Source organism: Dasypus novemcinctus, chromosome 26 (genome assembly GCF_030445035.2).
Source record: "Dasypus novemcinctus isolate mDasNov1 chromosome 26, mDasNov1.1.hap2, whole genome shotgun sequence".
NCBI classification, from domain to species: Eukaryota; Metazoa; Chordata; class Mammalia; order Cingulata; family Dasypodidae; genus Dasypus; species Dasypus novemcinctus.
In genome coordinates this window covers 4,484,056-4,509,553 of record NC_080698.1, presented here as the reverse complement: position 1 = coordinate 4,509,553, position 25,498 = coordinate 4,484,056, and the positions used below count along the sequence as shown (strand labels likewise).

Here is a 25,498-nt window from a genome sequence, read left to right as displayed (position 1 = left end):
GATATATTATGGAAATATTAATCAATGACAGCAGGATCAGATCGACATTTATAAAACACTCCCACCCAAACAACAGTAGAATATACATTTTTTTCAAGTGCCTACAAATCATTCTGTAAGACAGACCATATCCTGGGACATAAAGCAAATCTCAAAAACTTAAAATAATTGAAATCATATAGAGTGTGTTCTCTGATCACAATGGAATCAAACTAGAAATCAGTAGTAGAAAGGTAACAGAAAAATATCCAGTTACTTGGAAACAAAACAGATTTCTAAATAATCCACGGATCATAGAGGAAGTCTCAAGGGAAATAAAAATTTATATTGAGGTAAATGAAAATGGAAACACAATATATCAATGTTTTTGGTACACAGCTAAAGCAGGGGTGACCCGTAAATTTAAAGCAATAAATGTATATATTAGAAAAGAGGAAATGGCTCAAATCAATAATCCAGACTCAAGAAACTGAAAAAAAAAAAAAGAGCAAACATAATAAACCGAAATTATAAAGATAGAAATCAATGAACTTGAAAACAGAAAACAAAAGAGAAAATCAATGAAACAAAGAAGAGCTTGTTCTTTGAAAAGACCAATAAAACTGACAAACCTCTAGCAATACCAAAAAAAGAAAAAGAGATAAATTACCAATATCAATATGAAACACAGGATATCACTTCAGTCCTTGTAGATATTGAAAGGATAATAGAAGAATACTATAGACAACTCTGCTCACATAAATTTAGTAGTTTGGATGAAATGAACCAACTCTTCCCAAAGCACAAATGACCACAATCCTCCCAATATGAAGTAGATAATTTGAATAGCCCTATAACTGTTAAGGAGACTGAATTTATTACTATAAACTCCAAAGAGGAGTGGGGGAGGGAGGAAAGAATAAAGGAAGGAACAAAAAGGAAGGAAGGAGGAAAAGAAAAGAAGAAAGAGAAGGAAGAATCTAGGGCAGGGCAAAGAGTTATTAGACTTGACAAAAGTCCATTTCGTCAAAGGATACATAAGTAAATTGGATCTCGTCAAAATTAAAAACTGCTCTGTGAGAGTCCATGTCAAGAAGATGAAAAGATAAACTACACCCGGAGAAAATATTTGCAGCCCACATATCTGACAAAGGACAAGTATCTAAAATAAACAACTCTCAACTTTTTAAAAAAACAATCCAATTAGAAAAGGACAGAAGATAGGGACAGATGTTTCACCAAAGAGGATATACAAGTGGCACATTAACACGTGAAAAGATAGTTCACCTTCATTAGTGATCATAGAAATTCAAATTAAAACCAGAATGAGATATCACTACACACCTATCAGAATGGCTGAAATAAAAAATAGTGGCAACATCAAAGCTGGCAAGAATCTCTTATACATTGCTGGTGGGAATGTAAAATGACACAATCACTCTGAAAACAGTTTAGCAGTTTCTTATAAAACTAAACATGCATCTACCCTATGACGCCGCAGTTACGTTGTCAAACATTCCACCCAGAGACATAGAAAGCTGTGTTCATACAAAAACCAGTACATGAATGTTCGTAGCAGCTTTATTTGTAGTTTTCCAATAGTGAATCAGCCCAGATGTCCTACAGCAGGTAGGTGAGTGGTTCAACAAGCTGTGGTGCACACTTAGCATGGAACACTGCTCATCACCGAAGGAGAGTAGACTGGGATACGTGCAGCAACACGGATGAATTTCCAGGGAATTAGAGTGAGTGAAAAAAGCCAATCCCAAAAGGTTGCATATAACCAATTCCATTTTTATAACGTATCTGAAATGACAGGGTTTTCTAGATGGAGTGTACAGATGAGTGGTTTCCAGGGGACCGCGGGTGTGCTCGTACAGGGCAGTAGGATGGGTCCTGCTTGTGATGAAACTGCTCTGTACCTTGACCGTGGCAGAGGACTCATGAACTTGAGGTAAAGTGTGAAACTAAAAACACTCAAGTACAAGTAACCCTGGGGACGTGTAAATAAGATCAGTGGATTGTATCAGTCTCAGCATCCGGTTTCTGTTATTGTACTATATAGTTTTGCAAAATGTTACCAAAGTGGGTTGCATGGGAACTTAGAAGTATGTAAATAAAAACTTTCGATCAACAAAATATAAAACTACAGATCACCTTTACTTAAATATTATTTTGAAGTTAACTGAATAGCATAACAGGAAAGAGAACCCAGGAGTGCCCTGAAACCAGAGCACATACTCCCCTCTAGTGTCTAGCATTGCCCTGGAGTTACTGCCCATCTTAACCGGACAGGAGAAAGAAGCTGTAAGTATATTTAAAAAAATCAGAAAGGAGATAAAACTTTTGTTTGGAGATGATATGAGTTTGGCTCATATGATTGGGAAAACCCAGAGAACCAAATGAAAAACAACAACAAATAAGAGGACATGGTAATTTCCAAAAGTAATATTCAGACATAAGCTTTCTTTTACTTAAATAAAAATTTGAAGAAATAGCGAAAGTGAAGAACCTGTTTATAATTGCAAAAAACACCTAAGAATGGACTTGACCTGAGCTCCCCTGCCCCCCCAATTATCAGTGGGGTTCACGCAGGGAACCTGGACCCCCACTGTCAACTCGCGTAGCAGGGTGGCACCGCCCTTCCCCACCCCCCCATCTTAGCGGTGTCAGAGGAGGGCGACCGAATCGGGAGGTCTGGACATGATCCAGAGTCTCACAGGGTACACCAGTTGTGCAGAAGTTTTGATCAAAAGTCACTCATCCCACCAAGAACCTGCATCATGCCGATCTAAATTAAAAAAGACGACACACACCAATACTGAGATGAATGAGATGCAGGAATTATCTGACAAGAATTTTAAAGAAACCATCATAAAAAAGTGTGAACAATTACAAATGCTCTAGAAACAAATGGAAATTTTTAAAAAATCTCAGCAAAGAAATATACATTATATGAAGACTACCTTAACTACAAAAGAAAATTTGAACAAAGGGAAAGACATGCAGTGTTCATGGAAAGTAACCATGGTATTTATAGATTCTGAAAATGCCCCAAATTGTTCCCTCCTTCCTGTATTGACCCCTTTTACAATGAGCCTTTGTAACTCTCCCCATGAAGAGAGGGAATCCATTGACCCTCTGAGCCTGGGCAGAGCCTGGTACTTGCACTGGCCCATGGAGTGCGGCCGAAGCGACCTTGTGCCAGCTCCAGGCTGAGGCTCAGAGGCCTTGTGTGCTTTCCTGACTCTTGAACCTGTAGTCAGGTGCCGTGTGTACAGCCTAGGATAGACGACGTGAGAGGAAGAGCTCTTTCTTGCCGAGGCCCTCCTAGATGAGTGAAGTCTCCAGCTTACCCAGCAGCTGACCTCAGGGGCATAAGCAAGCCACACAGAAGGAGTGTGTGGATGGGTACAGCCTGAATTATCACCTGTGTAATCATGAGCTAAACAAGACCCAGAGTTTTGAGGTAGTTTGTTATGCAGCAATATTTAACTGATATGGGAACACTCAGTAGCCTAAAGATACGTTTTCCTTATTCAGTTTACAAATGTAGCACTATCCCAATAAAAATACCAACCTTTTTCTTTTAATTAGGTAAACCAATTGTCAAGTTCATCGGTAAAAATAAATGAAATAGAAAAGAAAGGAAAACTCTAAAGAAGATGAATAGAGACAGTCTATGTCACATATGAAAACTTGGTAATTGGTATATAGCCTCAGTACTTAAAAGAATTGGTGCATTAGTGGACAGTTGGAACAATGGAACAGAATAGAAAGTCCAGAAATTTAATATATATTATAGGTGACATCTCAGTTCAGTGGGGAAAATGATTGACTAGGTTTCCAAACGGGGGGAAAATGTAAATGTTTTGCTCTCTGAAAGTTGAGAAGACAAAGGCAAGCCACAGAATGGGAGAAAATACTAAGAATACATATGTCTATCAGAGGACTTGTATCCAGAATATATAAAGAACTCTTACAACTCAATAATAAGAGAAACCAGCAAAAACATGGGCAAAAGATTTGAAGAAATAATAAACTAAAGAACATATATGAATAGCCAATAGCTCATGAAAAGATTCTCAACACAGTCACCAGGAAAATACAAATGAAGATACCACATACCAGGACATACCCATTTGAATGGTTAAAATTAAGACTGACAATACCAAATGTTGGTAATGATGTTTGGTGCTAGTGGGGGTATATAATGTACAGCCACTTTGCACAGCAGATGAGCATTTGTTTAAAAATTAAATTAATACCGACCACACAATTCAACACTTCAACTCCTGGGTAGCCAAGAGAAATGAAAGGCGGTGGCTTTCATAGCAGCTTTATTCACAATAGCCCCAAACTGAAGACAACCCAAGAGGCCATCAGTAGGAGAAGGGGTGAACTAATTATGGTGTATTTAGAAAACAGAACCAAGTACTGATACAGACAGCAGCATAGATCAGCCTTGAAATCATTCTGCTCAGTGACTCATGCCCAGCAGATGTGTGGGTATGAAGGATACAAGTTTATTTATATGAAATTCTAGAAAGCGCAAACTAACCTACAGGAACGAAAAGCAAGTCAGTGCTTGTGTGGGGCCAGGTTAGCGGCAGGCCGAGGGGTCCCCTGGGGAGGGGGAATGTGCTGACTCTCGTCTGGGTGGAGGCGTCACGGGTCGCACAGGTACGAGGACTCACGACATGGACCCCTTAGATGAATGCAGCTTCTCGTGGTTCAGTCATAACTCAGTGTAGGGGATTTTTTTTTTAAAGGGTACATGCGTTTATTTATTTATTTTTAAATTTCTCTCTCCCCTCCCCCGAGTCGTCTGCTCTCTGTGTCCATTCACTGTGTGTTCTTTTGTGTCTGCTTGCATTCTTGTCAGCAGCACTTGGAATCCGTGTCTCTGTTTTGTTGCGTCATCTTGCTGTGTCAGCTCTCCGTGTGTGCGGCGCCATTCCTGGGCAGGCTGCACTTTCTTTCGTGCTGGGCGGCTCTCCTGACAGGGTGCACTCCTTGCGCGTGGGGCTCCCCTGTGCTGGGACACCCCTGTGTGGCTGGGCACTCCTTGCGCGCATCAGCACTGTGCGTGGGCCAGCTCCACAACGGGCAAGGAGGCCCAGGGTTTGAACCCTGGACCTCCCATGTGGTAGGCGGATGCTCTATCAGTTGGGCCAAATCCTCTTCCGTAGTGTAAGGGATTTTAACAGCCCAGAGTTTAGTTACAAGTTGAGTTGCAGGCACAGGAAGGTGCACGCTCTGGTATCCTGCTGGGGAGTGTGCGCTGCTCAGCTCTGGAGAGCAGCGTGACGGTATCCATCAAAACAACAGGTGACGGATGGCTGTCCCCGCTGCCCCCGCCCTGCCACGGTGGGGAACCCGGCCTCCACACTTGTAAAGCCGTGTACCTGTGAGGCTGCCAGCAGCAGTCTCATCTGCCCCGTCAGCTGAACGTCCACCCGCACGAAAGTGACTAAGTGGATTTGGCAGTGACCGGAGCACTGACCCAGAAGGGCCTCCGGGGCTCCGCGGTGACAGAAGGGGGCCTGACAGTGTCCTGTGCTGAAAGGGAGGGAGACAGAGGGCGTGTGCTCAGGCTTGCTTGCACTTGCTTACCAAGTGTCAGGAAAGGAGCACGAGAGGTTAGAGCAGCGGGCGTTTGGGGGGAACGGGCTGAGCAGAGGAGGAGGGACATGGGCACTTCACTAAGTACCCAAACATTTTTAATTTTAGCCTATGTGAATATAGTTATCAAAAATAAATAAATGGAAATTAAAAAAATAAAATAGAGAATTAGAATAGGAGGACTGGCTGCTTAAAGAAAAAGTAAAAGTAGCTTTTTTGCAAAGGAAGCTGTGGAAAAAGAATGAGATGACACAGAAGATTCCTACAATGTACGATTACAGAGATTCTCCAGGGACAGGGTGTTTGTTTGCATCCAATAGTCTTTCGTTTTGCTTCTTTTTAAAGTCGTGTTTGTGGGAATAATTGGCTGTAACATTGATTTCTTGGCGTTGGCGGTGGTTAAGCTGTCGAGCGGCGCCCGTGCCGGGCTTGGTGGTCGTCACGCACGTCCCCCCAGGCCCCGCATCTCCGTCTGGTGGCGTGAGCGCGCCGGCCCCGTGTTTCCTAAGGCGCTGCGGTGCTGTGGTCAGCGCCGCGGGGAAGAAGTGCCCGTGGGAGCCGTCGCTCAGGTCTGGGGGCAGCTCAGGACCAGGGTGGCGGCCAGAGCCCGGGTCACGCCTCTCCCTGCCATGCGCCCCTCGTTGCTTCCCTCCCCTGGATTTAAAATCTCTTCCTTGGCTGGGAGGGGAGGAGCCGGCCGGTGCGATGACAGATGACAGCGTCTCCGGGTGGGAAGTGATGGAAACCACTTGTCAGCCGTTGGCTCATGGTTAAACCTCGACAGTTTTCATCGTTTAATTATTTAAAGTTGGAGTAAAAGAAATGAGGCATTGTGTGGAAATTCTGTAAACACCAATAAAAGAATCCCTGTGTCATCCTAGTCGTTTCTGTAAGATTTAACCTTCTGGGTAAACCTTTGTCTCCAGCCAGGACTGAGAAACAGAGTGAGAATATGTTCGGTGGAGATGGCATTTTTGGTTCTACTTTGTTGAGGAGTGTACATGGAGAGCAATGATTGCTTCCTGTCATTTTATCAAGAGGGTAACTTAGAAGAAAGAACTGCAGCGGGGACTGTGGGAGGCACGTTCTCAGGGACGTGCACGATGAAGTAGCCCTGGTCAGGAGCGGAGCCCGTGAGCATGCAGCTGTAGCAGGAGGCAGCGGTGGAGGCCCAGAGGTGAGCACTGAAGAGGCTGCTCCGCCATCCAGTGCACGGTCTGTGTTTAGAGTAATTAGAAAGCATCTGTGCGTGTAAGTTGGGTTGTTTTCAGAAAGTACATTCCAGCAATTGTTCCAGATGGCCAACTGCAGTTACTTATTTCGGTGAAAACTTGGTGGTTGCTAATTGGTTTTGGCTACCCCCAGTGTTAGAAACACTAGCTTTATGTGAAATGCTGTGGAAGAAATGTGTCCTTTTACCAGGTTGGAATTCTTAAAGGCCAAATAACTGATGCTCGGCTCTTAATTCTACATCATGTGAGTATTTACCATATAACCTCATTAGTGTGGAAGTTCAGTGGTGATCTGCAGGCTGTGTCTCGAGAAAGGAGGCAGTTTCACAGAATAAATTCAATTTGAAATCTTACCTACCTGTTTTTGAGTGTGAAACATTTTCTCTGGGGGCCCTACTTTAGATTTCTTTAGATGTAAATGGAGGAAAGCAACTTGGGCAGTGTATTTTTATAGGATGGAATTCCAAGTTCAGGTCCTGGACTCCTCCAAAAGGGAAGGTAAAACATAACTGTTTTGGAATATTCAAGTCAAACGTTCCTAAAATAGCCTCTAAGAGTATGGCAGAGAAAAGGTTGAAATTTTACTTGAAAACTTTAGAATTAGGGAAAGACTTCTATACCTTCCATCATTTCATTTTAGATAGTAAGAAAGGAGAAAGAGGAAACGAGGACGTGGCCGTTGCAGCTTGTTCATCTCCCGTTCCCGTCTCTTGTCTCGTAGCTGGCTTTTGAAACGATGAGTGTGATATCTGTGGTCACCAACTGCGCTCTGATTGGAATGTCACCACAAGTGAACGCCCTCTTTCCAGAGTCAAAGGTGGACCTCATTTTGATTGTGGTAGCTGTGGAGGTAAGTGAAAATTTAAGCCTGTTTAGCTTCCACATCCAATACTTCTGTTCCTCCAAAGTAGCCACGTCCCTGGCTGTTGCCGGTGAGCGGTCTAGCACGTGAATTTACTGGTGAGGAAGCAGAGCAGGTCAGGTGAGCGGAGGACATGGGGTCAAGGCTGTGCATTCCTGCATCTGGCCCAGGTCTGAAAAACTCATGGTCACCCCAATGCAGGCAGTGCTGGCCAGCGCCCAGTAGATAAATGGTGTTTGAAATCATGTTCCATAGAGTTAGTAGGAATGTTCCTGTAGTCTGTTCTAGGGAAATGTCACTTGTACCTTCTTAAGCTAAGAGATCGTTTTGATAAATGATTGTCATTTGCTACAGGTATGGAATTCATCGTGAAACTCTCTAAAACTCCAAAATAGTGTGTGTGGGAAGACCCGTAACTTCGCATACAAAGTGCAAGTAGTCTGGTAGTTTTTAGGTTTTCATTTTTTCTTATCATGTTTCCAAATATGGATTAGTGTAACATCTTGAAAATTGTGCACTGACCATTTATAAATGGAAGACTTTGCAGGAGTTTTTTGTTGCTAATGATTATAGTTGCCAAGAATATTATGATGTTTCATTTTAGGTATTTTAAATATAGAACAGTTGGAATGGAAATTTATTAAAGGAGAATCTTGTGGGATCATAGAGAGGTGATTCATGCATCCAAGGCTTCAGGATGCAGGGATGATCAGAAAGAAAACTTGTAAACTTTACAATTCCAGTACTGGCTAAAAAAGTATGTTCCTCGTTGCTCTTTGTTCTCTTTTAGCATATTTGAAAGGACTCTGCGTTCGTGATAGATCTTATATGTAGACTTTGCATTTTGGACGATGGTTTTAGAAAGCAGTGAGTGGGAGGGGAAGAGCGCCGTTCTCGCAGCTAGAAGCAGGGGTATTCTGAATTCCGTGGGTGGAATAGGACTCTGGATAGCTGTTTGCAAAACTGACGTAGCCCTGTGGCGGCGACCAGCAGGGGCCGGGCTCACTGGCACCTTCTCAGCTCGGGACCTGGCCCTGGACGCTGCAGCTCTAGGTCCTTGTCTCTGCCAGCGCCTCCAGGGTTAATGAGGCTTTGGGGACACCCAGACTGAGCCTGGTGAGGCCTACGAGGGGCTGGCCAGAGTGCCACTTAGTTAATCCATCATGAGGAGAGGCTTTTCCAGTGACCGTGACAGTTATTGCAAAAGTAGAATTGGTAACCAGAAGATTTCTTGGTAGACTCAGAACCAGAGCAAGGGGAATTTATTAGTCTCGAGAGACATGCAAAAAACTGAAGCCAGTGTCCACCCCAGACCGAGCTTCTGGGCAAGGCTGGGTGAGCATTGCCTGTCGCTTGACTTTGCCGTCACGTTCCCTAGATTTAGGGCTGGCTCAGTCTTCCCTCTATAATATTACCGTTGATTAAGATAATGCTGGCTTTCATGTTAGTGACGTCTCAGTCACATGTGCAGGGCCGGGCTCTGCTTGCTTAATTTGGGAAATCTGCTGACCCATAGGACTGTTTCGTAGATGGCTCACCTCATTTGGTGTGGGCCGATTTGTGTCTCGTTCTCGTGGAGTAACTTGACCTGCAAGTTCCCGGCGTGCCCTCCAGGTGCTAAGCCTTAGGTCTCCTCCTAAGGGCTTTGTTTTTTAATCTCTTTACATAGTATATTAAAAAAAACTATTTTCACTGTTATGGTCTAAACTGGTTCCTTAGAGTACAACAGAAGTCAAACTTATAAAAATCAGTGAGAAAAATCTGTGGAAGATTTAAATGTTGTCTATAATTGTGCCTATAATTTTTGCTTTCTTATTATATATATTTAATTTTTATTAGAGAAGTTATAGGCTTACAGAAAAATCATGCATAAAACACAGATTTCCCACACACCACCCTATTATTAACAATTTGCATTAGTGTGGTACACTTGTTGCAATTAATGCAAGAACATTTTTATAATTGTACTTTTAAGGGTAGTCCATGGTTTACTTTAGGTTTCACTATTTGTGTTGTATAGGCCTGTAGATTTTTTTAAAAAGTTTTTAGTCTGTGATATATATAAAACCTAAAATTACTGCTTTCAACCATATTCAAATCTATATTTCAGTGCTGTTAATTATAGTCACAATGCTGTGTTACTATAATCATCTCCATTGCCCAAACTTTTCAGTCACGCCAAATAGAAACTGCACTTTGAGCATTAACTCTCCATTCCCTACCCTCACCCCAGCCCCTGGTGTTCTATATTCTAATTTCTGACTGTGTGAATTTGCTTATTCTGATTAATGCTAGTGGATAATACAATATTTGTCCTTTTGTGTCTGGCTTATTTCACTCAACATGATGTCTTCAAGGTTCATCCATGTTGTTGCATGTTTCAGAACTTCACCCTTTTTACAGCTGAATACTATTCCATTGTGTGTATGTACCACATCTTGTTTATCCATTCGTTGGGTGATGGACTCTTGGGTTGCTTCCATCTTTTGGCACTTGTGAATAATACCATTGTGAACGTGGGTTGATATGCAAATATCTGAGTTCCTGCTTTCAATTCTTTTTATCATATACCTACTGGTGGGATTGCTGGGCTGTATTGGTAAGCAATACTTAGCTTTCTGAGGAACTGCCAAATGACCATCTACAGCAGCTGTACCATTTTGCATTACCACCAGCAATGAATGTTTCTTTTTCTCCACATCCTCTCCAACACTTGTAATTTTCTGTTTTTTAAAAAATAGTAACCATTCTAGTGGGTATGAAATGGTATCTCAGTGTGGTTGGTTTGTTTGTTTATTTAATTTCACACCCCCCCCCATGGCTCCCTCATCTTTGCTCATTGTCTGCTTGCTGTTATTTTATTTTTTCCTTGTCTATTTTTTTTTCTTTAGGAGGCACCAGAAACCAAACTCAATACCTCCCATGTGAGGCAGGCACCCAACTGCTTGAGCCATATTCGCTCCCTTCTTGTTTTGTTTTTGCTCACTGTCTGCTCATTGTTTTGCTAGTTGTTTTTGCTCATTGTCTGCTTATTGTTTTTGATTTTTCTCCTTGTCTCCTCACTGTTTTTTTGCTCATTGTCTTCTCATTGTTTTTTTGCTTGTTGTGTGCTTGTTGTTTGTCTTCTCTAGGAAGCATCTATAACCCAGGACCTCCTATGTGGGAGGCAGGAATGTAACTGCTCCTCTACTCCTCTCAGTGTGGTTTTGATTTGCATTTCCCTAAGAGCTAGTGATATTGAGCATCTTTTTTTGTGCTTTTTAGCCATTTGTATATCTTCTTTTTTTTCTCTTTCATAATTGAGATTTTATTGGTTGTTTTGAAGATCAGCACAGACATTATGAACAATTTGTGCACAGTTCTTTTTTTTTTTTTTTTTAAAGATTTATTTATTTATTTAATTTCCCCCCCTCCCCTGGTTGTCTGTTCTTGGTATCTATTTGTTGCGTCTTGTTTCTTTGTCTGCTTTTGTTTCTTTGTCCGCTTCTGTTGTCGTCAGCGGCACGGGAAGTGTGGGCGGCGCCATTCCTGGGCAGGCTGCTCTTTCACGCTGGGCGGCTCTCCTCACGGGCGCACTCCTTGCACGTGGGGGCTCCCCCACGCGGGGGACACCCCTGCGTGGCACGGCACTCCTTGCGCGCATCAGCACTGCGCATGGCCAGCTCCACACGGGTCGAGGAGGCCCGGGGTTTGAACCGCGGACCTCCCATATGGTAGACGGACGCCCTAACCACTGGGCCAAAGTCGTTTCCCTGTGCACAGTTCTTAATGTATGTACCAAAACCCTAAAAAGCCATGTAGTTGTTTTTCTAAAGTTATTCCAATGACTTTCCAGCTTAAAATTTGGAGGCAAATTTTCCTTAAGAGGATATCAAGTACCAATATTTTAAAATGTTCATAAACTGTTACATCTTTAAGTCCCACAAATTCACAATACCATACACACTACATACTCACATTTCCAATCTTTTACAGCACATAGCAAAGTTATCAGAAAAACTGGACGACCAAGACCAAGGATGTTACAGAGTGCTGGCAGGGAGAGCCAAGATCAGGGAGTGGTTTTAAGAAACATGTCTACTAAAAAACATGGGAATAGAAGTAATTTAAAATGTTCAACGCGTTAAATGCGTAACTTTGATTCTAAATCACCGTTTAGTATTGAAGGGCATAAAAGCTGCCACCCCAGGGGAATGTTAGGTTGACACCCAAGACACTCAGAGCCTCCCATAGTTCAACAGCCCACTATTTTCTGGTCATACCAAAAAATAAACAACCAGCAAATGATTTCCCCTCTCAAAAAAAAAGCACTTACACTTAAAAAAATGGGATGAGGTGGGATTCCAGTTGCCTTCTTAAAAATGTTTATTCTAGATCTACTAAAAAACTTGCATTTACAAAATAGCTGATAAAAATATTCCTCTGGATTGTACAAGAAGGAAGAAACAGGGACCACTGATAAGACATGGTATATTGTATTAACCAGTCTTGGCTTCTTTCTCTCCTGCCTCATCGGAGGCTGGACTCTCCTCATTTTCTGCAGGTAAATCTTCTTTAGTTTCTTGGTTAGCCACTCAGCTTGTTTTCCCTTTGCTCCCCTTTTTCCTTTTGGTTGCATTTTTTTGTCTGAAAGTTTATCCTTTCCCGCTGCCTCTTTTGGCTTCGCTTCCACTTTCACAGGAACAGGTTTAGTGGATCGCCTCGCCGACCTCCTCTTGGGCTCCTCCTTCCTCCTTCCCCGCCGCTTCGGCCGAGCTGACCTTCCCTTGGGCATGTTGGCGGTGCTGTGGGCCACGGTGCACCGAGAGCCTTCCGGTGCCTGCCGGGCTGCTGCTACCGTTCCTCCTCCTGCTGCCCGAGCTGCTGCGACAACGGGGTGGGGGAGATTCTATCTTCTTTGGAGAAATGTCTATTCAAGTTTTTTTTCCCATTTTTAAGATCGCTTTGCTTGTGATTTGTTGTTGAATTATATGATTTCTTTATATATTCTGGATACTAAGCTTTCATCAGATATTTAGTTTCCAAATATTTTCTCCCTTGTGTAGGTTGTCATTTTACTTTCATAATAAAGCCCTTTGATGCACGAAACATTTTAATTTTGATGAGATCCCATTTATCTATTTTTTCTTTTGTTGCTTGTACTTTGGGTGTAAATTCTAAGAAACAGTTGCCTAACACAAGGTCCTGAAGATGCTATTCTGCATTTTCTTCTAGGACCTTTATAGTTCTGGCTCTTATATTTAGATCTGTGATCCATTTTGAGATGATTTTTGTATATTATGTGTGGTAGGGGTCGACAGTCATTTTTTTGCATATGGGCATCCAGTGTGTTGAAGAGACTCTTCTTTCACAATTAAGTGAACTTGGCACCTGTGTCAGAAATCAATTGGTCGTAGATGTGAGGGTTGATTTCTAAAGATTCATTTCATAGGTTCATAGGTCTTTCCTTGTGTCAGTACCATACTGTTTGGATTACTGTGGCTTTATAATAAGTTTTAAAATTGGCAAGCACGAGCCATCCAACTTTATTCTGATTTTTTCAAGATGACTTTGGCTATTTGGGGCCCCTTCCCCTTCCATACATGTTTGATGATTGACTTATTTCTGCAAAGAAGCATGTTGGAATTTTGACTAAGATTGCATTGCATCTGTAAATCACCTTAAGTAGCATTGACATCTTAATATTGTTTAGTGTTCCAATCCATGAATGAGGAATGCCCTTTCATTCAGTTAGGTTTTCTTTGATTTCTTTTAGCAGCGGTTTTTAGTTTTCTATGTACAAGTCCTTAACATTCTTGGTTAGTTTATTCCTAGATATTTGATTCTTTTAATTGCCATTATAAATGGAGTGTTTTTCTTGATTTCATCTTCAGATTGTTCATTCGTATATATGGAAACACTACAGATTTTTGGGTGTTGGTCATATACCTACCACTTTGTTGAATTCATTTTTTAGTTCCAATAGCATTGTTGTGGATTTTGCAAGATTTTATATATATATATAGGATTATGTCATCTGCAAATAAGAAAAGTTTCAATTCTTTTTCCAATCTGAATGCCTTTATTTTTTTTTTCTTGCCTTATTGCTCTGGCTAGAGCTTCCAGTACTGTGTTGAATAACAAATGGTGACATTTAGCCTCCTTGTCTTGTTCCAGAACTTAGTGGGAAAGCTTTCATTCTTTCACTGTTAAGTATGATGCTAGCTGTGAGTTTTTCATATATGCCCTTTACCATGTTGAGGAAGTTTCCTTCTATTCCTAGTTTTCTAATTGTTTGTATCAAGAAGTGTATTAGTCAGGGTTCTCTAGGGAAACAGAATCAACAGGAGATATCTGCCAATAGTATGCAATTTTATGAGTCTCTCACGTGACCATGAGGATGCACAAGTCCAGGTTCTGCAGGCAGGCTGCAACCAGGGGCTGCAATGAAAGTCCAGTGAAAGTTCTTGATGAATTCTGGGAGAGGAGACATTGACTGTCCAAAGACAAGCTGGGAAATTCTCCCTCAATGTTGGAATCACTTTCCCCTTTAAAGGCATTCAGCTGATTGATTAAAGCGTCACTCATTGCTGATGGCAATCTCCCTGACTGATGTAATTGTAATCAGCTATCTATGATTTACCACTGCAGTAAAGTCAATGGTGACTAACTCCATAAATGCTCTTGTATTACAGTTAGCCCAGTGCTTGCTTGACCAAACAACTGGGCACAATTACCTGGCCAAGTTGACACATTAGCCTAACCATCACAAGAAGGTTGTGCTGGAGTTTGTCAGATGCCTTTTACATTAATTTAGGTGATCATGTGGTGTTTTTTTTCCCCTTCATTCTGCTATTTAGTTACTTTTATGTCAAGCCATTTTTGCATACCAGGGATAAATGTCATTTGATCAAGGTGTATAATTCTTTTGATATACTTTTGGATTCAGTTTGCTAGTATTTTGTCAAGGATTTTTGCATCTATTTTCATAAGAGATTGTGGTCTATGGTTTTCTTTTCTTGTGGTATCTTTATCTAGTTGGTTTGAGGGTAATGTTGGTCTCATAGCATGAGTTAAGGAGTATTGCCTCCTCTTCAATTTTTCGGAAGTGTTTTAGCAGGATTGATGTTAAGTCTTCTTGAAGTATTTGGTAAAATTCACTTGTGAAACCATTTGACCATGGTTCTTCATCTGAGAATGTTCACTACCCCCTTTCATTCTCGAAAGATTGTTTCACTGGATACAGAGTTTGTACAGTTCTTTTTTTTGAACACTTGAAAACTATTAGGCCATTTCCTTCTGACCTTCCTGATTTCAGAAGAGAAATCTGGTGTCATTTGAACTAGTGTTCCCCTGAGTAATGTGCCATTTTTCTCTTACTGCTTTCAAGATTTTCTTCTTTGTCTTTAGTTTTCAAAAGTTTAATTATGATGGATTTTGGCACAGATTTCTTTAGGTTTATCATATTCTGATTTGAAAATTTAGGAAATTTTCAGCTATTATTTCTTCACCTGTTCTGTCAGCCCCACTATCGTTCTCCTCTTCTGAGATTCCAGCGATATTAAAATTGGATCTTTGTTATTGTCCTACGGGTCCCCGAGGCTCTGTTCAATTTTTTGGCCAGTTTTCAGATTTGGTGAATTCTGTTGGTATGTCCTCAAGTTCACTGATTCTGTTCTCCTTTTTGTCACTCTGTGATTGAGCCCATACTTTGAGATTTTAAAAATTTCTTTTATTGCAATTTTCAGTTCTGTGATTTTCATTTGGTTTGTTATAATAGATATTTCTTTGCTGAAATTTTAAAATTTCCATTTGTTTCAAGAGAATTTGCACTTGATTGTTTATGCATTTTTATGATGGCTTCTTTAAAATTCTTGTTAGATAATTCCTGCATCGTTCATCTTAGTATTGGTGTGTTGTCTTTTTAATTCAGATTGGCATGATCCAGGTTCTTGGCGGGATGAGTGATTTTTGATTAAGACTTGTGCATGGTTGGTGTATCTTGTGAGTCTCTGCATCATGTGCAGATCTTCTGTTTTGGTTGCCCTCCTTGGACACTGCTAAGGTGGTGGGGTGGGGAGGGCGGTGCCACCTGCCACTGCCAGTTGACGGTGGCGGGCAGGGCCGGCGCTCGGGCTCTGCACCTGCCTGCACTGATGCCTGCCGAGCTGGGAGGAGTGCTGTTCCCCCTGGCTCCACTGACACCTGCTGGGGGCCCTCGCTCCCCTGAGGGGGGTGGACGTTCTGACCCCACCCAGGCCTCCTCTGACACCTCGCCAGCGTGGTGCTGCTGAGCACGATACAGGTCCAGGCTCCTCTCGTGGTGTCCACTGCCACGAGGGGGAAGGGCTCAGGCTGCCAGTCAGCCTTCTCTCCCCGCCCTGATGATGGGGTAGGCATCTCGATGCAGCTTAGCCAGGTGTAAGTCCAGCCGTCCTCCAGGTCTCTCCGGTGCAGGCGGGGATGCGGCCGCCATTTCATCTGGGCTGCTTCTTGGCAGTAGAGGAATGACTAAAAGCGTTCTGTCTTTCTAGGCTGCTCCTTGTCTGCTCCTTTGGGTGCAGAGAACAGGAGTTCCTTGGGGCCTTTTCACCTGTGCCGGGGGGCATTCCTGGATTGCCAGGGTCCCCGGCATGCAGTCTGCGATCCACAAGGCAGAAGGAAAGCCCAGCAGGTGCACCACCTGGCCGCTCCCCAGGTCCTCAGTCCGTGCCGTTCTGACTTCTTTATTCCCTGCAGAGTCCCCCGTGTTTGTATTATCCAAACACAGGATGTGTGGTTGTACTTAGCAAGGGGAATGGTGAAAGGGCTGCTACTCCATCTTCCTTGCACGTGGGAAGTGCCCTCTTTGGGCCTGGCTAATGCGCCTTTATTTTGGGGGCCTCGGCTCACGCATCACCGAGCCCTGGCCTTTCCCCCTCTCCCTCTCAGGTGCGTCTCTCTCAGTAGGCGCTCCTGCAGCCTTGCGGCATTCGCCTCACTTAGGAGCCTTGCACGTCCCTGTCGGCTTATTTGTTCAACACCTGTCCCACTTCTGCGCTGTCAGTTTCGTGAGGGCAGGACCGTCTCTGCTTATTGTTCATTTATGACATTTTAAAGTTCTGCTTATAGAGTATACAGTGGCAAGTGCTCGTCCTTTCCATTCCTTAAGCTGCTGTCAATCCATACTGAGGACTGCTGTGCATATCATCCATTTGATGCTGTGGAAAACAAGCATTCTTCAGTTTTGCCCTCAAGAACTTTGCTTCTTAATGTAGTTGAGAGGATGTGCGTGTTTTTCCTACACAGACACACCCAGTGTTCTGTTAGAGCTGTAACTGGGCAGGATGACACTATGCCAGGTGAACGGCCCTGGTAGGGGCTGGGCGGGACTTTCATCCCAAGGCAGCAGGCTCTTGGCTGCTTTTAATTTCTTTCTTTGGTGAGGTTTAGGGCCCCCACAGCATATCTTGGGAAGGCCTAGATGTAGCTTTATCCTGATGTCCTGGAGCAGTTAAAAAGAGCAGTTTCTTTCATGCACTTTGATTTCTGCCCCCATTGTAATCTATTCCTGGGATGTAAGTTAGGGGTACCTGGCAATCTGAGGGGTGGGGGCAAAAGCACAGCAGTTAGCTGGCTGAAGTCTATTGTGACACAGAACAAAGGTACTTCTCAGCCTAAAATTAATTCACATTGTCCAGAATGTCAGCAAGGTTTAGGCTATTTCAGTGCCTTCCAGACTTACACGTCAAAACAAGGGAGGAATTCTTTCTTTCCCAAGGGTGCATTTTGATAAGAGTAATTATTTTAGTGTGTATTTGTTTTAATGTGCCTGCAGTAAGCTTTGGTTGCTTATTTTATGTTTTTTTTTTAGGTTAACTACTGATCAAAAGTTGGGTTATACTGGTACAGATTGATATCAAAATAAGTCCTCTCCTTCTGCCACAGTAATACATGTGAAGATTTGTTTTTACTTTAGTGACTTAAGTGCATTTGAGGGGATCCTAGCTTTGCTTTCTAAATTGCAAATTTGGTGTCACAACACAAATCAAGCTCAGAAAAAAGTGTTAGAAGTAACCAAAAAATTAGTAAGTTAACTAACTTTGTTCTAGTGTTGCTAAGACCTGAGCTGAACGCCATCTGGTCTTGTAAAGAATCCAAATTGTGGAAAGTTTACAAATAAATTAGGAAACACAAATTTTTGGTGTAGTACCATGTAAGTTAGTAAAATCATGCTGTAATTCTAATTTAGAATATTAAAGAAGTTTCATCAAAAAATTAATGGGTCAAATTAACAAGTTTCTATTCTTAAGATTTTTCACTTGCTCTACAAATGTCTTTTCTAAAATAGGGAAGCAAAATCTTAAAATTTTAACATAAATTATATTTTATCTCCCTATTTTTTCTTGGAGTTGAGATAAACTGTTAATATTTATTGAGTTTAAAAGTGTTTTGCCTACTAACATATTTGATTAACAGCATGGTGTACTTTAATATATTCATTAATGAGCCCTAGAAGAGTGGAAATTTTATTACTTACAAAAAGCCATAATAAGTAGGCCATAAATATAAATAAAGTAAATTCTCGTATAAATTTGTAACATCTTGATGGAATGCCTTTAAGATTTTAAAAAATTTTTAAATAATTTTTATTAAAGTATATTATTCATACATGAACATACATAAACAATAAGTGTATAGTAAAAGTTGTGAACTTACATAATAACATCATACAGGGGTCCTTACATCACTCCTCCACCAACACCATGCTTTGTTGTAAAACATTTGTTATAAACTATGCAAGAGCATTGTCAAGATCTTACTACTGACGATAATCCATATCTTACATTTGGTGTATTTTTCCCCCAACCCACCCTATTTTTTAAAAATATATTTTTATGACAGAGGTTGGGAACTTACAAAACTATCACGCACATGTGTAGAATTCCCATACAACACCCCTTCACCAACACACCACACTGTGCTAGAATTAATTTGTCACAGATAATGAGATATCATCATCAGACTGTTACCACCAACCATGATCCATATTTGGCATTCTTTTTCCATAACCCCCCATTATCAACACAGTACATCTTTGACATTGACGCAAGAATATTATGTATTGCTGTTAACCACAGTCCATAGGTCACTCCAGTTCTATTTTTCTCATGCTTCTCCACATTCACAGGACCCTGCATTAGTGATGTACATCAGTTCTAGCTAACAAAGGACACTCTTGCATCTGTCCCATCAACCTCTGGGCTAACTCTGATATTCAGTCCCCAGATTATTCTCCAGCTTTCTTTCAATTAACATTTACAGCCGTAGACTACCCTTTTGAGGTACAATCTCATTTATAAACCAGCTGTTACTCACTGTAAGATGTTACTATCAATGCTATCCTTGTCCACACTTTTACAGTCAAGTTAATTAAAACTTCTGCATACATTAAGCATAAGATGTTTTAAAGTTTCCTCTCTCCAAATTAATATATAAAATATACCTATGTGACTAGAATTTAACAAAACAAAGACTTAGAAAATAACAATTTATGAAGGGTGTATTGAATGTTAGTGCTCTCATAATTTGCAATTTAAGGAAGATTTGGCATTTAGACAGTTGTTCTAATTAAAAGGACGTCTTAAACAGTTACAACTGTGCAAGAACATTATTTTTAAACATAGGATCTATTATTTCCTTTCACCAGTTGTTTGTTCTCCCACAAGCCAGAATAAATATATACTAAGCGATTAAATAAAATATGTATGTCTTTTAGATGATATGCTAATGTGTATTATATATATTAACCATTAATTGGCTCCTTTGGGATTTTGACCTTAAGGGTTTAACATTAATCCATCTACATGTTAAAATATATTTAAAATTAATTTGGTATATATTTTGTTGGGACAGTGTGCATGTATGTCTGTGTGTGTGTGTAAATATTTTAAGACCATTTTCTCTCACAGTTTTCCATGGTTTAATTCAATTTTCTTCATTGCCCAAGTTGAAATCCCTTCCATTGACAATATCCTCACAATCTGTGGGTGAATAGGTAGTTTGAGTAGCTTTTCTGGCTCACATTCCCCCAAACTAGGAAACTTATTCAGGTTTTTGATTCTTCGCTTTTTAAATGCAGTAAAAAATGAGTAAAGACAAAAATAATTTGTGTGCTGTGTCATGTCACAACTTTTGTGTATTTACTGCCATCTAGTGTTCCCTTTAAAAATTGATGCCGCTTGAACACTACTTCTATTGTAGAATAGTTACAGAAATGTCTCACAGACTTACTGAGAGAATAGCCTGCCAGTCAGTGTCTAAAGTGAGACCATAAGACAATGCCATTTTTGTAGGTTAAAATCAGTCAGTGCCGTAAAGCTAAGCCCACAGAATCAAGTCAATTTCAGAATGATTTCCTTGTCCTCATTGTTGAGACAAACTTAGTTCACTTTTTTTTTTTAAGGATTTTAAACTTTTTTTTTTCCTTTTTGTTTCTCTACTTTTTAAAAAATGTTACATTCAAAAAATATAAGAAGTCCCCATATACACCACACCCCCCTCACCCCACTCCTCCCACATCAAAAGATCACAACATTGATGCAAAATTATGTAAAGATCTCCAACTCTTAATAAAAAAGTAGTAGTTTAACATCCTCCAGATATCAAACAAATATTTCATTTAGCATTAACAATATTTACGGTTTTCTTTGAATTCTAAACATGGCAAGATGCACCATTTGGACACTTTGAATGCTAACAAGTCAACTATTGGGAGTTCTTTTTCTAAGGTGGAGCTGAATTAACTACTCACCCCAAAAGATACAGTACATTTCTGGTGTTCAGGTCCTGTTTGTACCATACGTATTTAAATATCATTGAAGTATAGTATTTAAAAAATATAAGTTCTCATGTTATTTTTTTTACATTTTAAAAAGTTAATTGAAGTATATTACTCATACATAAACATACATAAATAATACGTGTATAATAATAGTTGTGAATTTGTAAAACATATAAAACATCATACAGGACTCTAATAACTCACCCTACCACCAATAAACTTGCATTGTTGTTAAACCTTTTTTTTCCTTTTTTAAAGATTTATTTATTTTTTAAAATTTCTCTCCCCTTCCCCCTGTCCCCGTTGACTGCTCTCTGTGTCCATTCGCTGCGTGTTCTTTTGTGTCCACTTGGATTCTTGTAAGCAGTACCGGGAATCTGTGTCTCTTTTAGTTGTGTCATCTTGCTGCGTCAGCTCTCCGTGTGTGCGGCTCAACACCTGGGCAGGCTGCACTTTTTTGGCGCTGGGCGGCTCTCCTTACGGGGTGCACTCCTTGCGTGTGGGGCAACCCTACGCAGGGGACACCCCTGTGTGGCACGGCACTCCTTGCGTGCATCAGCACTGCACATGGGCCAGCTCACCACACGGGTCAGGAGGCCTGGGTTTGAACCCTGGACCTCCCATGTGGTAGGCAGACGCTCTATCAGTTGAGCCAAATCCGCTTCCCTAAACCTTTTTAACTAATGATTAAAGAACATTGTCAAAATATTACTACTAAACAAAGTAGTTTTCCCCCAACCAACCCTTTTATCTTTATATCATTTATATATGAACATACATAAACAATTAAGTGTATAGTGAAAGTTGTGAACTTACAAAGCAAACGTGTATAACATCATACAGGGGTCCCATACATCAGCCCTCCACCAATACCCTTGTGTTGTCATGAGACATTTGTTACAAGTTATGAAAGAATATTGTCAAAACCTGACTACTAATCAAAGTCCTTATCTTACATTTGGTGTGTTTTTCCCCCAACCCACCCTATTATTATTTTTTAAATACATTTTTTATGACAGAAGTTTTAAACTTATAAAACAATCCATGCACATGTACAGAATTCCCAAACAACATCTCTCCATCAACACACCACACTGTGTGGTGGAACATTTGCTAAAGATAAGATAATATCTGATTGTTACAATGTCCATAGTGTACATTTGGATCACATTTTCCATACTGCCTCATTATCAACACAATACATCTTTCGCATAGATGCAAGAATATTATATTATTATGCTAGCCACAGTCCATAGGTCACTCCAGCTGTATTTTTCCCATGCTTCTCCACATTCCCAACACCCTGCAGTAGTGATGTACATTTGCTCAAGCTCACAAAGGATACTCTTGCATCTGTACCATCAGCCACAGTTCTCATCCACCTCTTGGTTTACTGTGCTATTCAGATCCTAGATTATTTTCTAGCATTCTGTTGATTGGCATTTACATACCTAGACTACCATTTTCGGCCACATCCCCATTTATAAACTAGCTGTTACTCCCTATGTGTTACCATCCACTCTATACATTTCCACACTTTTATAGTAAAGCTAATTAAAACGTCTGTATACATTAAACGTCAGTAGTCCATCTCAGTCCTCCTCTTATCTCCTTTAAGAATCCACCACCTACCACCAGGTCCTGAAGATATTTTCCTACAATTTCTTTTAGAAGTTTTATGGTTCTTGATTTTATTTTTAGGTTTTTGATCCGTTTTAGTTGATTTTTGAATAAAGTGTGAGATAGGGGTCCTCTTTCCTTCTTTTGGCTGTGAATATCCAGTTCTCTCAGCACCATTTGTGGAATGGACTGTTCTGCCCAAGCTGGGTGGGTTTGACAGGCCAGTCAAAAATCACTTGACCACAGATGTTAAGGTCTGTTTCTGAACCACCAGTTTTGTTCCATTGGTCTATGTGTCTGTCTTTAAGCCAGTACCATGCTGTTTTTACCACTGTAGCTAGGTAATAAGAGTTAAAGTCCAGCAGTGAGAGTCCTCAACTTTGCTTTTCCTTTTTAAGATGTTTCTGGCTATTCAGGAAAACTTATCCTTCCAAATATTTTTGATAATCAGGTTTTCCATTTATTTAAAAAATACTGGTGGAATATTTATCAGGATTGCATTGAATTTATATATCAATTTGAGTAAAATGGACATCTTAATGATATTCAGTCTTCCAATCTGTGAGCATGGAATATTCTTCCAATTATTTAGGTCTTTTTTGATTTCTTTTTACAATGAGTTATACTTTTTAAAATATAAGTGCTTTACATTGTTCATTAAGTTTATTCCAAAATATTTGAGTTTTGTCTGTCATAGTTTATTTTCACCACTCTTTTTTTTTTTAGCTACTTTTACTGATATATTCTTTATTTTTAGACTCTCTTCCAAGCTTCTCTCTCCTGTCTTTTCTTTTCAGTCTGTAGCACACCCTTTAGTATTTCCTGCAAAGTCAGTCTCTTGGTCATAACCTCTTTCAGATTCTGTATATTTGTGGATATTCTAAATTCCCTCTCATTTTTGAAAGACAATTTTACTGGATATAAGATTCTTGCAGTATTTTTCTCTTGCCGTATCTTAACTATATCACACCACTGTCTTCTTACCTCCGTGGTTTCCGATGAGAAATAGACACTTAATCTTATTGGGTATCCCTTATATATTATGCATTGCTTTTCTCTTGCTGCTCTCAGAATTCACTCTTTGTCTTTGGCATTTGACATTCTTATTAGTGTGTGTCTCAGTGTTGGCTTATTCTAATTTATTTGGAAGGGAGTATATTGTGCTTCTTGGACATGGGTATCTATGCCCTTCAGTAGGGTTGGGAAATTTTCTACCATTATTCTTTCAAATATTCCCTCTGTACCTTTTACTTTCCCTTCTCTTTCTGTGACACCCATGACATGGGTGTTTGTATGTCTCTTGCTGTCATTTACTTCCTTGAGAACTCATTCAGTTGTTTCCATTGTTCTTTTGTATGTTCACTTTCAGAGGTCATTTCTTCAATCTCACCAATCCTTTCTTCTGCCTCCTCAAATCTGCTATTATATGATTCCAGTGTAATTTCAATTTCATTTATTGTACCTTTCATTCCCATAATAGCTGCTATTTTTCTTTGTATGCTTTCAAATTCTTCTTTGTGCTCATTCAGTGTCTTCTTAATATACTAAATCTCTATAGCCATCTCCTTGAATTTATTAAGATTTGTTTGAACATCAACTATGATTAGTTGTCTCAGCTTCTTTTTGTCATCTGGAAAGCTTATCTTGTTCCTTTAATTGGGCCATAGCTTCCTGTTTCTTGGTGTGGATTGTAATTTTTGGTGTGGATTGTTGGTGTCTTGGCATGTGGCTTACTAGAGTATTTATTCTGGGTACAGTTTCTCTCTTTAATTGAGGCTTTCTTGCCCTTTCTGTCTTGCTGGTTGTGTAGTAGAAGTCAAGGATGTAGTTGGTGCTGCAAGCTGTGGAGGCTCAAGCTGCCCGCATGGCCCTTGGACCCATGAAGCTTCTCCCAGCTTTCTCCTTTGCCAGGATTAGAGACAGATCCACAGCCATGTGGAATAATCCAGGTCGTGCAGGTCTAGACTGTAGTTGCCCAGAGAGACTGATGGAGCTTCACATCCCTTTCTCCCCTCTCTGGGGCAGGGATGGAGCTGCAGGTGTGAGCAGCAGTTTTTGCCATGCCAGTACAAAATGACCGCACTTGCCCCAGTATATTTCTAACTATTCAGTCTGTGCCAGCCAGATGTTCCTCCAGTTACTCAGAGATGCTGGTGCAGGTCCCTCCACCTTCCTCCCCCCAAAGGTCGGGCTGAAGCTGAGGCTAGAGCTGCAGTCTGATCTGGGTGAAAGAAGCCAGTCTCTGCCGTCACTGTGACTTTCAGTCCACCCTCACTCCCCTCATGCCAGGGATGGAGTTAAGATGCAGCCGCTGGCCTCTCTGACTTGGACAGGTTCAAACTTTAGTTTTTCTTAGGGTTATACTTTAGCCTGCTGAATTCACTCACCAGTAGATGAAGTTGGTGCCCAACCATCTCTTCCTCCCCCTTTTTTGGCAAGTGAAACTTCCAATTCCAGCCACAGAAAGCTCCCAAGGTGGCTTGTGCCTCCAGTGAAGGATGGGCACCAGCTTCCATGCATAGAGTGCTCTACTCACAAACCTTCTGTGCAGATGGTCAGTCTCCTTCCATTCTTTCAAGCATGTTGCAGGATGCTCTTCTGGTCTCCTGGAGCCCCCAAACAGGTGCTTTAGTTAGCTCTGGGTGTTTGCTAACTGCCCTGTAGCAGGAGCTGGCTCTAGGAGCTCCTTCCTTCTGCTGCCATCTTGCTGTTTGTCTCCATGGGTTTCACTTTTGCAACCTGCCCATCATTTCGACCAGGTTCTACAATGAATGGTAAGCTTCCTTCCCAGAAGAAGAAATCAAAGGAAAGCATGGGCATCCCCAGCCCTCTACCCCACACCTGAGACTCCAGCTGTTTGCGGAGTGCCCCCCACCACCCAAGATCCTGAAACTGATCGGAGCTTGCCAGACAGACAGGCCCAAGGGAAGGAGTCTGTTTCCCACTAGCTCTTAGGTTCCCTAAGTCACGCTCCAGGACAGCCCGGCCCCCTATGGGAAGAGGGCGAAGCGGTTGCTTTTAAATTGCTTTTTAATGAGTGAATGTCATGTAGTTTTCTTATCTCTCAGGGAACATGTATTACAGTTAGTGGCAGTTATTTAAGAATTTATCTTCACTTTATAGTTAAAGACTTTGATGTACCTTTGGGAAGTATATTTAGAAAAACCTTAGACAAATATTAAAATTGCATTATTTGTAAGAAAAGGCAAACCATAGATAAGGCAGTTTGACATAGTGTGTAAGAATATGGGCTCCTGGTTCAAATCCTGGCTCCACTTTGACTGGCTGCATTCTTTAAATGAGTTCAGTACCTACTTCCCACAATTGTTACGAAGATTAAATGAATATATGCACAAAGCGTGCTTACTGCAGTGCTTG

General features: G+C 41.0%; 1 protein-coding gene across 2 annotated transcripts in view; it reads left to right on the top strand.

Annotated features, from left to right (window-relative positions):
- ANO10 (anoctamin 10) overlaps positions 1 to 25,498 on the top strand; it is a 221,960-nt gene that overhangs the window by 52,578 nt on the left and 143,884 nt on the right. For both annotated transcript variants that reach the window (XM_004479272.4, XM_071212007.1), the window contains exon 11: positions 7,558 to 7,686. In XM_004479272.4, the coding sequence (XP_004479329.2) occupies positions 7,558 to 7,686 (129 nt within the window). The remainder of the gene's footprint in view (positions 1 to 7,557; positions 7,687 to 25,498) is intronic.